Source organism: Bufo bufo, chromosome 6 (genome assembly GCF_905171765.1).
Source record: "Bufo bufo chromosome 6, aBufBuf1.1, whole genome shotgun sequence".
NCBI classification, from domain to species: domain Eukaryota; kingdom Metazoa; phylum Chordata; class Amphibia; order Anura; family Bufonidae; genus Bufo; species Bufo bufo.
Genome location: NC_053394.1, coordinates 173,809,231 through 173,822,355, shown reverse-complemented (window position 1 = coordinate 173,822,355; position 13,125 = coordinate 173,809,231). Strand labels below are relative to the sequence as shown.

Below are 13,125 nucleotides of genomic sequence, written 5' to 3'. Positions count from 1 at the left end.
AAAGTAAATTGACTATGACTAGTGTTGAGCAAACCTGTGTTTTCTAGTTTGGCGTACAAGGTTCGGGATATCTAAGAATTCCGTTATGGATTCCGCTACCACAGACAATAACTCATGGTCAGTGGTAGTGGAATCCATAACGGAATTCTTAGATAACCTGAACCTTGTACGCCAAATTGAAAACACAGGCTCGCTCATCCCTGTCTATGAACTTCTAGAAGTATTGGGGGCATTGCCATTACACCTAGAGGGTCTGCTCTCTCTGCAACTGCTGTGCCCTCTCCACTTTGAGAGGACCAGGCAGTGAAAACCTCATTACACTGCCTGGCCCTGTCAATCAAAGTGGAGATGTTGCAGAGAGAGCAGAGCCTCTAGGTGTAAAGGCAACATCCCCGTGGCTCCTAGAGCTGCATTTGCATATAATAAAACATCATTTTTCTCACCAATGTGGACACATATGAACATGAGACCAACACAGATGCCTTCAGCTGCCAAGCACACAGGTAACAGGTCAGCCAGTTTCATAGTTACAAATCTGCTGACAGATGTCCATTACGGGGAAATCTGTCACTGCGCCTGACTATATGGCATCTAATTAAAGTGCTGTGACGTAAGTCTTGTGGCTGGATTCATTTTGCACAGATGGAACGCTCACTGGCGGCTCCAGAATATTTGCCTGTTCCTCCCTTTAAGACTATGTTCACATCTGTATCCATAACTCTATTAGTACCATGTTAAAGGGTTTTTCAGGATTTTGATACTAATGACCTATCCTCAGGATAGGTCATCAGTATCTGATGGGTGGGGGTTTGACACCCGGGACCCCCGCCAATCAGCTGTCAGTGCACCGGCCTCTCTGTGCTTACCAAGTACAGCGCCGTACATTGTATAGCGGCTGTGCTTGGTGAGCTGTGAGAATCGCTCACCAGATGCCGGCGGCGGTCCTGGGTGTCTGACCTCACCGATCAGATATTGATGACCTATCCAGAGGTCATTAGTATCAAAATCCTGGAAAATCCCTTTCAGTGTGCACCGCTGGAGTCTGTGGTGTGACAGATCCGGCACCGCACTGTGGAATAGCTTCTAAAATGTTTTTTGCGCTAAAACCTGAGACAGTGTCGATTGTCATAGACGTCCCTGCCGGGCTGCGTGCAGTAAACATGGATTCCCTGTGTATGTCTGTTTCTATAGACCACCTTAGAAAAGTCACCTGCATTACAAATACAGTCTGTTCTCTGAGGCTTCAGTATGGAGAAGAACAGTAATCGTATGACTAAGAGGATATTAAAGCTCACCCTGGAGATAATCTACCTGCTGACTGGAGAGGTGAGGGACCCTCTCGACCTGTAAATCTGGAGCGTTACCTACTTTGTGTTGTATTTATACCAAGGGGTTGTCACTTCACTAAGTGGCATTTATCATGTAGATAAAGTTAACACAAGGCACTTACTAATGTATTGTGATTACCCATATTGCCTCCTTTACTGGCTTGATTAATTTTTCCATCACATTGTACATTGCTCGTTTCCATGGTTACGATCACTCTGTAATCCATAAGCGGTGGTCGTGCTTGCACACTATAGGAAAAGGCGCCTTCCTCTCTGGTGGCCGGGACCGTGGGAGTTCACATAGGCCAGTCCTTTTTCCTATAGTGTGCAAGCACGACCACTGTTGCTGGATTACAGGGTGGTCGTAACTAAGGAAACAAGCAATGTATAATGGGAACGCCCCCAATGCTGGCTGGGAACACCCATTTATGGGTAGGGTTTTAGTTAGTCGCACCCATTTTCGGCCCAGGACAGCCAAATTTGCTGGGGCTGTCTCTGAAAATCAGGTACAGTCCTGCCAAATTCGAGACTGTTGGCAACTACGCAAGGGAAGGATTTCATGAGGTATGTCAGATGACCGCTCTTATCTATGTAAATTTGACAGGGACATGATGGGAGAGGGGGATTGTGGGAGTTATGTCACATGACATTCCAATTACTAAAACCAGGACACAGCAGAAAGGTATTGGATTGAGGAAAATATTCCATAACATCACTTTAGTCTGTTTTAACGGATTTGACAAGGTTCATATAGCCCTACGTTGTGTTCTACCCTTATAATAGGACTATGTGCCATTGAAAAAAGACGGAGAACATATGACGGTATTACCGCAGTCACTGATAGATGAAAGGAGCAATGAGATCCTAGAACTCACCAGCAAGATCCTTCACCTGCTGACTGGAGAGGTGAGCGCTGTGTGGATAATGACCATATCGTTCTATGTGTCAGTCACCTCTAAGGTTGTCACTCTCCAATCCTTCACCTAGGATGTACATTGTTCAGAAGATGAGACAGATTTCTATAAGGAGAAGAAATTGGAAAAATGTCATCCATTGAACTCCATAGGTAAGGGAACATTCATTTTGCATAGTAGAGGAAACTGGGCTATAAACAAGCAACAGTGATGGCCACGTATACCAGTGACTAGGAGAGAACAAGCTACAAGCCTAGCATTGACTGCTGCCGTATAATGAGGTGGACAACTGCCTTTTTGTGTAATATGTAGCTTCCGATATGAAGGTACAAGCATAGATTGATTCCACATTTCTTGGGTCTACAGCGGCCGGATTTTAAGGCACAGTGACATTGGTGTGCTAATTTCATCATTCATAAATTTAAGGAGCTTCTCCCAATACCCTTTATTCTGTGGCAGAACCAGAGAACGTAGAAACACGAGCCCTGCTCCTCTTGGCACCAACATCTATGTACCACAGAGATTGGGGTAGTAGACTAGGCTCTATGCAGGATGTAGAATTGCATCTGCCTATCAGCGTGGTTAATAGAAGTATCATTGGCTGACACAAGATGCCTTTCTCACTGTACATTAGTTAGGATACCAAGATCCCCTTCCATATACAATGCAAGGATGTTAAAGAGTTCGGACAGTTTTTGAGTGATTGCGTATGGATTTATTTAATTGGGCCGGGGGTAGAGGGGTTGGGTGAGTCCTGTCAAGCTAGTTCAGTATTTCTGAATTTGGTGTCAACATTTCTTTAACCCAGACTGGGGTAAAATTTTAAGAGATTGGAAGTGCGATAGGAAACATAGATGCTGAGATCTTTGCACTATGCAAACTGGCTGCAAAAATAATAAAAAATGACACCTAGTAATGGCACCTAACGTGGTGTCCACTAAAGCCCATCTGTTGTTCTAGAAAAGGGGGGAGTAGATATGGAATATTGGACAACATAATCATCTTAATTAGGCCCCATGCACATGACTGTTTTACAGTCCACAAATCGCCGATTTGCAAAACAGATACTGACCGCGTGCATTCCACATTTTCTCATTAAACATGTCCTGCTTTTTGGTAAAAATTTATATTCTTGTCCACAACATGGAAAAGTATAGGACATGTTCTATTATTTTTGCATGATGGTGTGCTGTCCACATTTTTTTGTGGCCCATTTGAAATGGATGGTTCCACATCCAATCCAGAAGAAATGCAGATCGGCTGAAGAACAAAAATACAGTCATGTGCATGGGGCCTTAAGCTGATTCTGACCCAGAGAGAAAATTTGGTCCATCTGCTTAAAGGAGTGTCTACTACCACCTTGATAGGGACAGAGACATCTAAAGGGATGCTGTTGGGTTGTCCTAATTATTAAATTTGTTGTCCACATCACCTTTTTATTAATGCAGACTGCCTTGGCCCTGATAAAATCATAAAAGCACTAACATTTAACCTTTCCAGCCTGCCTTGATTTAGCGCTGCCGGTCCATACTCGCTGTGTTGCCTGCTACCAGTGACATATTGTCAATCACTGGCCTCAACCATCTCAGGTCATTGTCACCACTCCAGCCACAACAGTGACAGTGAAATGCAGTGATTGTGTAAAAATATATGTACAGTTATGCTTGAAAGTTTGTGAACCCTTCAGAACTTTCTATGTTTCAGCATAAATGTGACCTAAAGCTACATCAGGTTTTCACACAAGTCCCAAAAGTAGATAAATATAACCAAATCAAACAAATGACTAAAAAATAGTAGACATTTATTTATTGAGGAAAATGATCCAATATCACATGTCTGAGTGGCAAAAGTATGTGAACCTTTGCGCTCAGTACCTGGTGTGACCGCTTGTGTAACTAAACATTTCCAGTAATTGCTGATTAGTCCTATACATTGGCTTGTTCGAATTTTAGTACATTTCTCTATATGAAACGGCTTCAACCCTTTTGTTGATGGGATTCCTTTCATGGAATGCTCACTTCATGTCCTTCTATAGCACTTCCATTTGATTAAGGTCAGGACTTTGACCATTCCAAAATTTTAACCTTATTTTCTTTAACCTCTTAACACATAATCCCGTACATGTACGGCATTATGCGCAAGGATTTGTATGTAGTGGGCTTCTGCGCTGAGCCCGCTCCACACGCCTGTAGCATCTATGCCTGGTCAGCTGAACGCCTGTAGGGTCTATGCCTGGTCGGCTGAACGCCTGTAGCGTCTATGCCTGGTCGGCTGAACGCCTGTAGCGTCTATGCCTGGTCGGCTGAACGCCTGTAGCGTCTATGCCTGGTCGGCTGAACGCCTGTAGCGTCTATGCCTGGTCGGCTGAACGCCTGTAGCGTCTATGCCTGGTCGGCTGAACGCCTGTAGCGTCTATGCCTGGTCGGCTGAACGCCTGTAGCGTCTATGCCTGGTCGGCTGAACGCCTGTAGCGTCTATGCCTGGTCGGCTGAACGCCTGTAGCGTCTATGCCTGGTCGGCTGAACGCCTGTAGTGACAAAGCGGCTTTTAATTAAAGCCTTAAAGATACACTCTGGTGCTCCGAATCAAAGTACCCCCCAGGGGTTAATATCCACGCGTGGCTGAGAGACTAGACGCTAACACATAGATGGTCAATGCTATCTCTACTTTATTACAGAAAGTAAGCAGTATATACATCTTCAGAAAAGGGCAGTACTTTCTGAGGCCCAGGCATTATTTCATTGGCTCAAAAGGAAGAAGAGATAAGGGAAGAAGAGATAACACTCTAGCATCTGCGCACTGTGCACTACTTTGGAATGTGAACTAATGTAAACATCTGGTTATCATCGCCATGTTGTAATGCCGTCTATCCTAACAATAATACTGCACACGTTATATATGACACTTCAAAGAGGCGTTCTTCTATAGGCAGTGAGTAATATGTGTGTATCATATTCATCCAGCCAAGGGATTGGATTTAGCATCCTTTCACAGTGCACACATCTTCTTCAAAGCATCTGTGGGGAGATAGAAGACAAACGCTGCCCACAGCACAGTTCTCTTGCCCCCCCCCCCCCTTCTTCTCCTCATAGCATTGCATAGACAGAGCTCGACTAACAGCAGAAAGGGGAGGGGGGAGGCTCCTGAGATAAGAAGAAGTTTGTAACAACTTAAGATTAACCAGTTACAGTCCTAGAGATACAAAAAATATAGAATAAAATTCACACATCTCTAACAGTCCCCCCTTGAGTTTTAATTCTCTCCCTAAACCTAAACATCTGTCCCAATGCTCCGCCTCCTCTTCACCAGCTTCCACGACAAGCCATTCCTAGTGAACAGCCTTCCATGACACTGGATTTGAGCACGGGGAAGTCAGATGATCTTTCCCTAATTTGCGTTGACATCATATGGGGGAGACTTGAGGTCATCAGTGCTTCTGATTTGTCTGGATCAAAGTTTTCATACAATTTTTTCATATTCTTTTGAGTCATGATCAACAGTCACAAGGGAAAACCAGTCTCAACACTTCCTTGAAATCAATCCAATTATGCTTTTCTTTGAGCTTCACTGTGCTTGTGGTCAACAACACTCGGAATGGACCATCAAACCAGGGTTTTAGGACTTTTCTAACGTGTTTTTTACTACCACCCAATCTCCAAACACAAGTGGGTGGGTTCCTGATAATTTATCAAAACCTGGAAGTGAAGCAAAAACTTGAAAATATACTTTAATCAAATGCTTGTACAAAACTGATCACATAATCTGTCAGACAACCATGTTGCATCTGGAGCTGCTGTGGGAAATAAAATCCTATCCTAGGGGCTGACCCAAAAAGGACCTTATAGGGACAAAGGCCTGTCTCACGGTTAGGCGTATACCTTACTAAAAGAGGGCTACCAGCAGGCACTCTATTAAGGCTTTTTGAATCTTTAACTTTAGTGTCTCGTTCAGTTCCTTTTTCCTACTCTACTGCTGCTTTGTGGATGGTACGAAGCATGTAAGGCCTGTCCTACACCCAAAACCTTCATCATCTCCTTCATCACTTCACCTGTGAAGTGAACACCTGTCTCTCTTTCAATGATCTAAGGTACCCCATACCTGCACACAACTTCAGCCATAATCTTCTTTGGGTACGGTTTTGGCCATCCTGAAAACAAGTCATCACATATCAATACATACTCATACATTTCCACCTTTGGTAGTTGAAGGTAGTCTGCAAACGTTGAAACAGATACAAAAAGCAAGATGTGTTTCTTGGGTACCTTAACCACCTTGCCCACGTTGTTCTGGGCACAAATCATTTATCCTTGAGTATATCTGACTCTTACAGTGCTGAACCCTGGGGCGTACCATATGCTACGTACTAAATCACACATAGCAGTTTTTGTCTGGTGCATCACTCCATGGGTTGCCTGTGCCATCGTGGAGTAGAGGGACCTGGGAAGGCAAAGTTTCCCTTGGAACTGTTTTAGGCCCTTCTTATTTGTAGTCCCCCCTTTTCCATCCACCAGTCCCTTTCCTCCTTCCCCATCTGGTTCTGTAAGGTCTTAAGAACTTTCGGGAGACAGGAGGAGTTATTTCAGGGACCTGAACTGTGGCCACTTAAGACAGGGGTCTGCTTAGGTAATTTTGCCGCCTGATCTGCCGTGGCTTTCCCCTTTGCCTCCTCTGCATCTGTTTACAGTGGCCTTTCGTTGCTATCATCACCCCTCATGTTAGTGACAAGAGGGCTTCCATCAGAGACCTCACTGCTTCCCCATTTTTGATGGGTTTACCTGAAGCGATCAAGGAGTCTCTGGCTTTCCATATGGGCCCATAGTCATGGGCTATCCCAAAAGCACACCTGGAGTCAGTGTAAATGTTGGCTGTTTTTCCATCTGCATATCTGCAAGCCATCTTCAGTCTTTTAGCTCCACTTCTTGAGCAGACATGTCTGCTAGTTCACGTTTAATCACCACTGCCCAACCTGTGTAGTACCTGCCATCCTGGCCATACCTCGATCCATCCACAAAGAGCATATGATCTAGATTACCTAATGGTTGATTTACCAAATCCCACTACCTCTTGTGACATCATCTGCAAGCAGTCAGGAGCCTCTTCCTTTGAATCTGGAAGAAATCTGGAAGAAAAGTTTAAAGTGCGGTGCCCTAACTCTTCCCTCCCCCCTTGATCCAGAGGCAACAGGGTGGCTGGGTCCAAAGTATTACACCTTTGGAGAGCAACATTGTCGGGCAACAAAATGGAACACTGCATTCTCAAATAACGGGCAACAAAACAATCATTTGGATTGTACGTTCATGAGGATAGATGTAATATCACCATCACTTTGTGGTTCAGAACTATCTCAGAGCTTTCATCAAGCATAGCTAGTACAACTACTACAGCTCTGATGCAGAAAGGGACACCTCTGGCCACGGGATCAAGTCTGGCTGAATAATATGCTACGGGGCGTTATTGCTGGCCATGCAGTTGGGTGAGGACAGCTGAGTCATGGCCACTCACTTCATAACAATACAATCTAAATGTAATAATCTGATAGGCCCAGTGTGGGGGAACACAAAATTGCCAGCTCTAGGCATAAAAAGCATCTACCACCTCATTTGTGAAGCGGTAGGGACTAAAGGACAAATCAATCGCAGTGGAGTGAGTAGAGGTAATGGGAACCTGAGCCAACAAGGTGTGTCTATTGGGCACGATGTTGTGTTAAAAACTGTGGCTTCATTAACGGCATGTAGGTCATGTACCATCCAATGGTGAGTGGGTTTGCTTTTCTCAGCTTCTGGGAGTACTGATACAAACATGGACCAGGAAATTTTATCACTAATGGCCAACAAACTAAGTTCCTGGTCATTGAGGGCACCTGTAGTCTTCACAGTGCCGTCCTCCTGATATGAGATACTAGCATGTACTTTTGCAAGCAAATCTGCACCCAGGAGGCAACAAGAGGCGTTACCACTGACCAGCAAACGGGCAAGCGCATCTTGGTTAGGGGCAAATCTAATATGGATGGTTTTTGTTGAAAGGGGAGTGTACTACTTTCCCATCCACTTCTACCCAAAGACTGGTGTCCTTGGAGAGTAAATCAGGGGAGGCCATGTTTGCTGTGCACAACTGTCTTGGCTGCTGCAGTATCAATCAAAAACGGGACTACTTCTTTATCACCCAGAGTGAGGGATATCATTGGGCCAGACTGAATCTGCTAAAAATGTTTAAAAGTAGAGCCGTTACTGGATTTCCTGTTTCCTAATCTTGATTCTTGATCTAACTCCCCCCCCCCTCCCCCCCGTCCCCGTCTTTGTGTTCCCCTTATGACAAAAAACATGGGTGTCTGTGGGGACGGACAGTGATCCGGGCATGGTCAACATAGAATACAATCCTCTCGTGTGGTGTGGACGAGGAGTACCACACACAGCACAACACTCTCTCTTCTGGGATCTGGGTCCCACAGACTCTGCAGGCCCATCTCCCAGGACCATTATAGGGTGGCAGACTTACTTTTTCCTCACTTCAATGAGGCGTTTGACATCAGGGCTGAAGCAATGGCAAAGGAACACTACCTATGGTTGGCACCACTGAACCACCAATGCTGCTTGATGTTACTCTGCATTTTGGCTTACAGAAGTATCCACCTTTTCCTATCGCGGAATTAATAGACTGTAAAACAGGACATCTCATCTTCCATGGGAGTGTCTTATAACTAGGGGATGGGCACAAGGGCTGTCGTTGTGTGTAACGTCCACCCCTATCCTCCTCCATCCACTCTGAGTCATCTAAGTCCACCCCTTTTAGTTGGACGCTGTGGTCCTCCTTCTGTCCGTCAGTAGTGTCCCAGCTGTCCATGAGAACAGAGCTCTGATGTTTAGCACAACACTTAACATGTAACACATAACTTCAAACATTGAAACAAACAGATCTGACAATACAGACATGAACACACAAAGGGCCCATAAGAAACTTTTGATTGACTTCAATTTAAAAAAATGTACAGCTCAATCAACATTGTTGGCACCAATAAAAACCAAAAATCTTCCAAGAAAAATAAAATAAAATTCTCAATGCGCATATTATTTAAAAACAAATATCGTACTCCATACGCATTCACATTTTCATGTACTCATTTTCACAAACAGCTCATAACCACACCCCTATACATAAAATATGAATTGCATACACACCTCTGTAAAAACATCCATCGGTCTTCACATATATTCGCCTCAACTACAACTCAAAGCCACACCCATTCACATTCCACTGAATCATTTGTCTTCCAACCCAGCCACATAGTTTTCTTTGTTTCATCCCAAAACTTGCAGCACAGACAAACACAGCTTTCCTGGAAACAGATAGCCACACCACACCCAGAATTGCTGATGGTCTATGTCGCTGTTGTGCTGTGTTTTCCAATGTCTTCTGGTCTTCACTCTGTGATTAATCAAATCTTAGAACAAGACAATATACATGTTATAATCATTCAGTCATTTTGTTAAACCCAAATCATCTTATATGCCAGGTGGTCTTAGTTAGTGTTACACATATATAATAATTTTTGTTAAAAGCTGGATTCCCACATTACACTGCTTGGGAAAGAAGAAAGAAAATTATTAAACAATTCTTCGTCTTGTATAATGTTATTACACATATAACATCACTTATTCTGCATGATTCCCTCCCCCCTTTTTTCTTTGCCTGCTTATCTTATCTTAGGAATGTTTCTCTGTTAAGTCAGGGGAAGTGAATCAGCCCATCACAGGACGTTCAACCGTCTTAAATATTCCTCAAACTTTTGCAGATACTGCACCAGACAATACTGTGTTTTCTTACACTAGGTACAGTACTTATCCATTAACTGACCATCTTTTACTGCTCTAATCTCTAATGCTAGGGCTACGGATCTTCCCTATTTAAACACACACATATCATTAGGGTAACAAAACTTAACCAATTCATTTCTGAACATTTAACACAAGCGCCTTTCTGATTGCAGACACTGGGGCACTTTCTTTCTTGCTAGTGCCATCAATTAACATCCTGACACTGCTCTGTTTTCTCACTCATTAGAACCCCCCCTCAGCATCACAGGAGTTCTGATGTCCACAGTCTGTAAGCTCTAACTTCACAGATTCTTACAGATTTTGATCCCTGTTGCCAGCCGGGCGACCTGCTATCTGGGGCCACACTTTCTCTGTAACATTCTTTTTCACATTTTAACTTTCAATTCTCCATTAATATCACATCCTATAATCTCTCTCTTCCCTCGCTACTAGCTAGGGGCTGTATTGTCTCCTTCTTAATAATACTGCGACTGGCCCATTTCAACAGCAGTATTTCAGACTGACGCACACAAAACAGAGGAGTAAAGAGGCACCTTTAATCCTTTCCTCCGCAGACAAAGGATTCACCCTCCCCTCTGGTTGGCTCAAATCTGACTATCACGTCTGACTAGTCAGCTGGGACTCCCCGCACGTCTTCCCCTCTCCGGGGGTCAGGCGGCTCCGCACGCATCTTCCTGGGGTCAGGTCAGGTGGAGAATATCTCCGCAGTCTTCCCCCTTGGGGGTCAGGCAGCTCCACGCGTCTTCCTGCCAGGTCAGCCGGAGTTTACTTTGTCCCACACCTCGGTGCTACAGCGCCCCCTTCCAAACCAGGAGGTTACTGTCCCCTCCCTTTGTCTGTGGTCTTACTGTCCATGCTCAATTCACTCCTCGGACCATACTGACACACATAAACACATATACACACCAGAGTGATCTATCAATTCAGATTATGGTTCTATGGACCCCAGGCTTTCAGCATATTAGCCGACTACTATACTTACATGGGTACCACCTGACAGCAGACTAAGCCAACATGAAGTGACGAACTAAATGGTAGAAAGGCGGGTAAGAGTTTTCTTACCGTTCTATTAAAGCCGGCCATCTCCTCTCTGCCGTTCGTCAAGTCCTGGGGCCTCTTGTGTGTCGGCTGTTGATGCTCCCTTCACCTTGGGGCCCCACGTTGGGTGCCAATTGACAAAGCGGCTTTTAATTAACGCCTTTAAGATACACTCTGGTGCCCCGAATCAAAGTACCCCCCAGGGGTTAATATCCATGCGTGGCTGAGAGACTAGACGCTGACACATAGATTGTCAATGCAATCTCTAATTTATTACAGAAAGTAAGCGGTATATACATCTTCAGAAAAGGGCAGTACTTTCTGAGGCCCAGGCATTATTTCATTGGCTCAAAAGGAAGAAGAGATAACACTCTAGCATCTGCGCACTGTGCACTACTTTGGAATGTGAACTAATGTAAACATCTGGTTATCGTCGCCATGTTGTAATGCCGTCTATCCTAACAATAGTACTGCACATGTCATATATGACACTTCAAAGAGGCGTTCTTTTATAGGCAGTGAGTAATATGTGTGTATCATATTCATCCAGCCAAGGGATTGGATTTAGCATCCTTTCACAGTGCACACATCTTCAAAGCATCTGTGGGGAGATAGAAGAGAAACGCTGCCCACAGCACAGTTCTCTGCCCCCCCCCCCCTTCCTTTCTTCTCCTCATAGCATTGCATAGACAGAGCTCGACTAACAGCAGAAAGGGGAGGGGGGAGGCTCCTGAGATAAGAAGAAGTTTGTAACAACTTAAGATTAACAAGTTACAGTCCTAGAGATACAAAAAATATAGAATAAAATTCACACATCTCTAACAGTAGCGTCTATGCCTGGTCGGCTGAACGGCTGTAGCGTCTATGCCTGGTCGGCTGAACGGCTGTAGCGTCTATGCCTGGTCGGCTGAACGGCTGTAGCGTCTATGGCTGAACGGCTGTAGCGTCTATGCCTGGTCGGCTGAATGCCTGTAGCGTCTATGCCTGGTCGGCTGAACGGCTGTAGCGTCTATGGCTGAACGCCTGTAGCGTCTATGCCTGGTTGGCTGGCTGCCTTTTGAGCCTGTGCCTGTCTGTCTGGCTGGCTGCCTTTTGAGCGTGTGCCTGTCTGTCAGGCTGGCTGCCTTTTTAGCGTGTGCCTGTCTGTCTAGCTCGCTGCCTTTTGAGCCTGTGCCTGTCTGGCTGGCTGCCTTTTCAGCCTGTGGCTGGCTGGCTGGCTTTTGAGCCTGTGCCTGTCTGGCTGGCTGCCTTTTGAGCCTGTGGCTGCCTGGCTGCCTTTTGAGCCTGTGGCTGGCTGGCTGCCTTTTGAGCCTGTGGCTGGCTGGCTGGCTGCCTTTTGAGCCTGTGACTAGCTGGCTGACTGTCTTTTGAGCCTGTGGCTGGCTGGCTGCCTTTTGAGCCTGTGCCTGTCTGTCTGGCTGGCTGCCTTTTGAGCCTGTGCCTGTCTGGCTGCCTTTTGAGCCTGTGGCTGGCTGGCTGCCTTTTGAGTCTGTACCTGGCTGCTTTTTCAGTCTGGATGTCAGGAGATGCCTTATACTGTATGTTCCCTAGGGGTGACCAAGGATTGTAGAAAGTCTTCTGCGCTTTTTGTTCTCTTTGTGGCATAATTAAGGGTAAGGTGACCTCAAAGAGTTCACTAGCCAGATGGATTAGGACAGTTCTTTATCTGGCTTACACCTCTTCTGGAAGTTCTACTGAGAGCACATTCTACTCGCGCAGTCTCTACCTCTTGGGCTGAAAGGGCTTATGTTTCTATTGTGCAAATCTGTAGGGCTGCCACTTGGTCTTCTCCTTATGCCTTTTACCGACCCTATCGGCTCCAACTAAATTCTGTCTCTGATCTTCTATTTATAAAAAAGGTTCTGCAAGTGGTGGCCCCCTATAAGGAAGGGGTAGTCTTCTCTGTAATCTCTCTCTGTGGTGCTGTCGTGGGGGAAGGGAAAAATGATTACACTCACCGGTAATTGGATTTTCCAGACCCCACGACAGTACCCTTACTTATTCCCTGCCTGG

The 13,125-nt window shown here is 45.2% G+C and overlaps 1 protein-coding gene across 3 annotated transcripts in view; it reads left to right on the top strand.

Annotated features, from left to right (window-relative positions):
* LOC121006089 (oocyte zinc finger protein XlCOF8.4-like) overlaps nucleotides 1-13,125 on the top strand; it is a 41,910-nt gene that overhangs the window by 668 nt on the left and 28,117 nt on the right. For 2 of the 3 annotated variants that reach the window (XM_040439005.1, XM_040439006.1), the window contains exons 2-4: nucleotides 1,192-1,326; nucleotides 2,112-2,234; nucleotides 2,316-2,394. In XM_040439005.1, the coding sequence (XP_040294939.1) occupies nucleotides 1,249-1,326; nucleotides 2,112-2,234; nucleotides 2,316-2,394 (280 nt within the window). In that variant the 5' untranslated portion in view covers nucleotides 1,192-1,248. The remainder of the gene's footprint in view (nucleotides 1-1,191; nucleotides 1,327-2,111; nucleotides 2,235-2,315; nucleotides 2,395-13,125) is intronic. The other variant, XM_040439004.1, reaches the window with a different exon arrangement.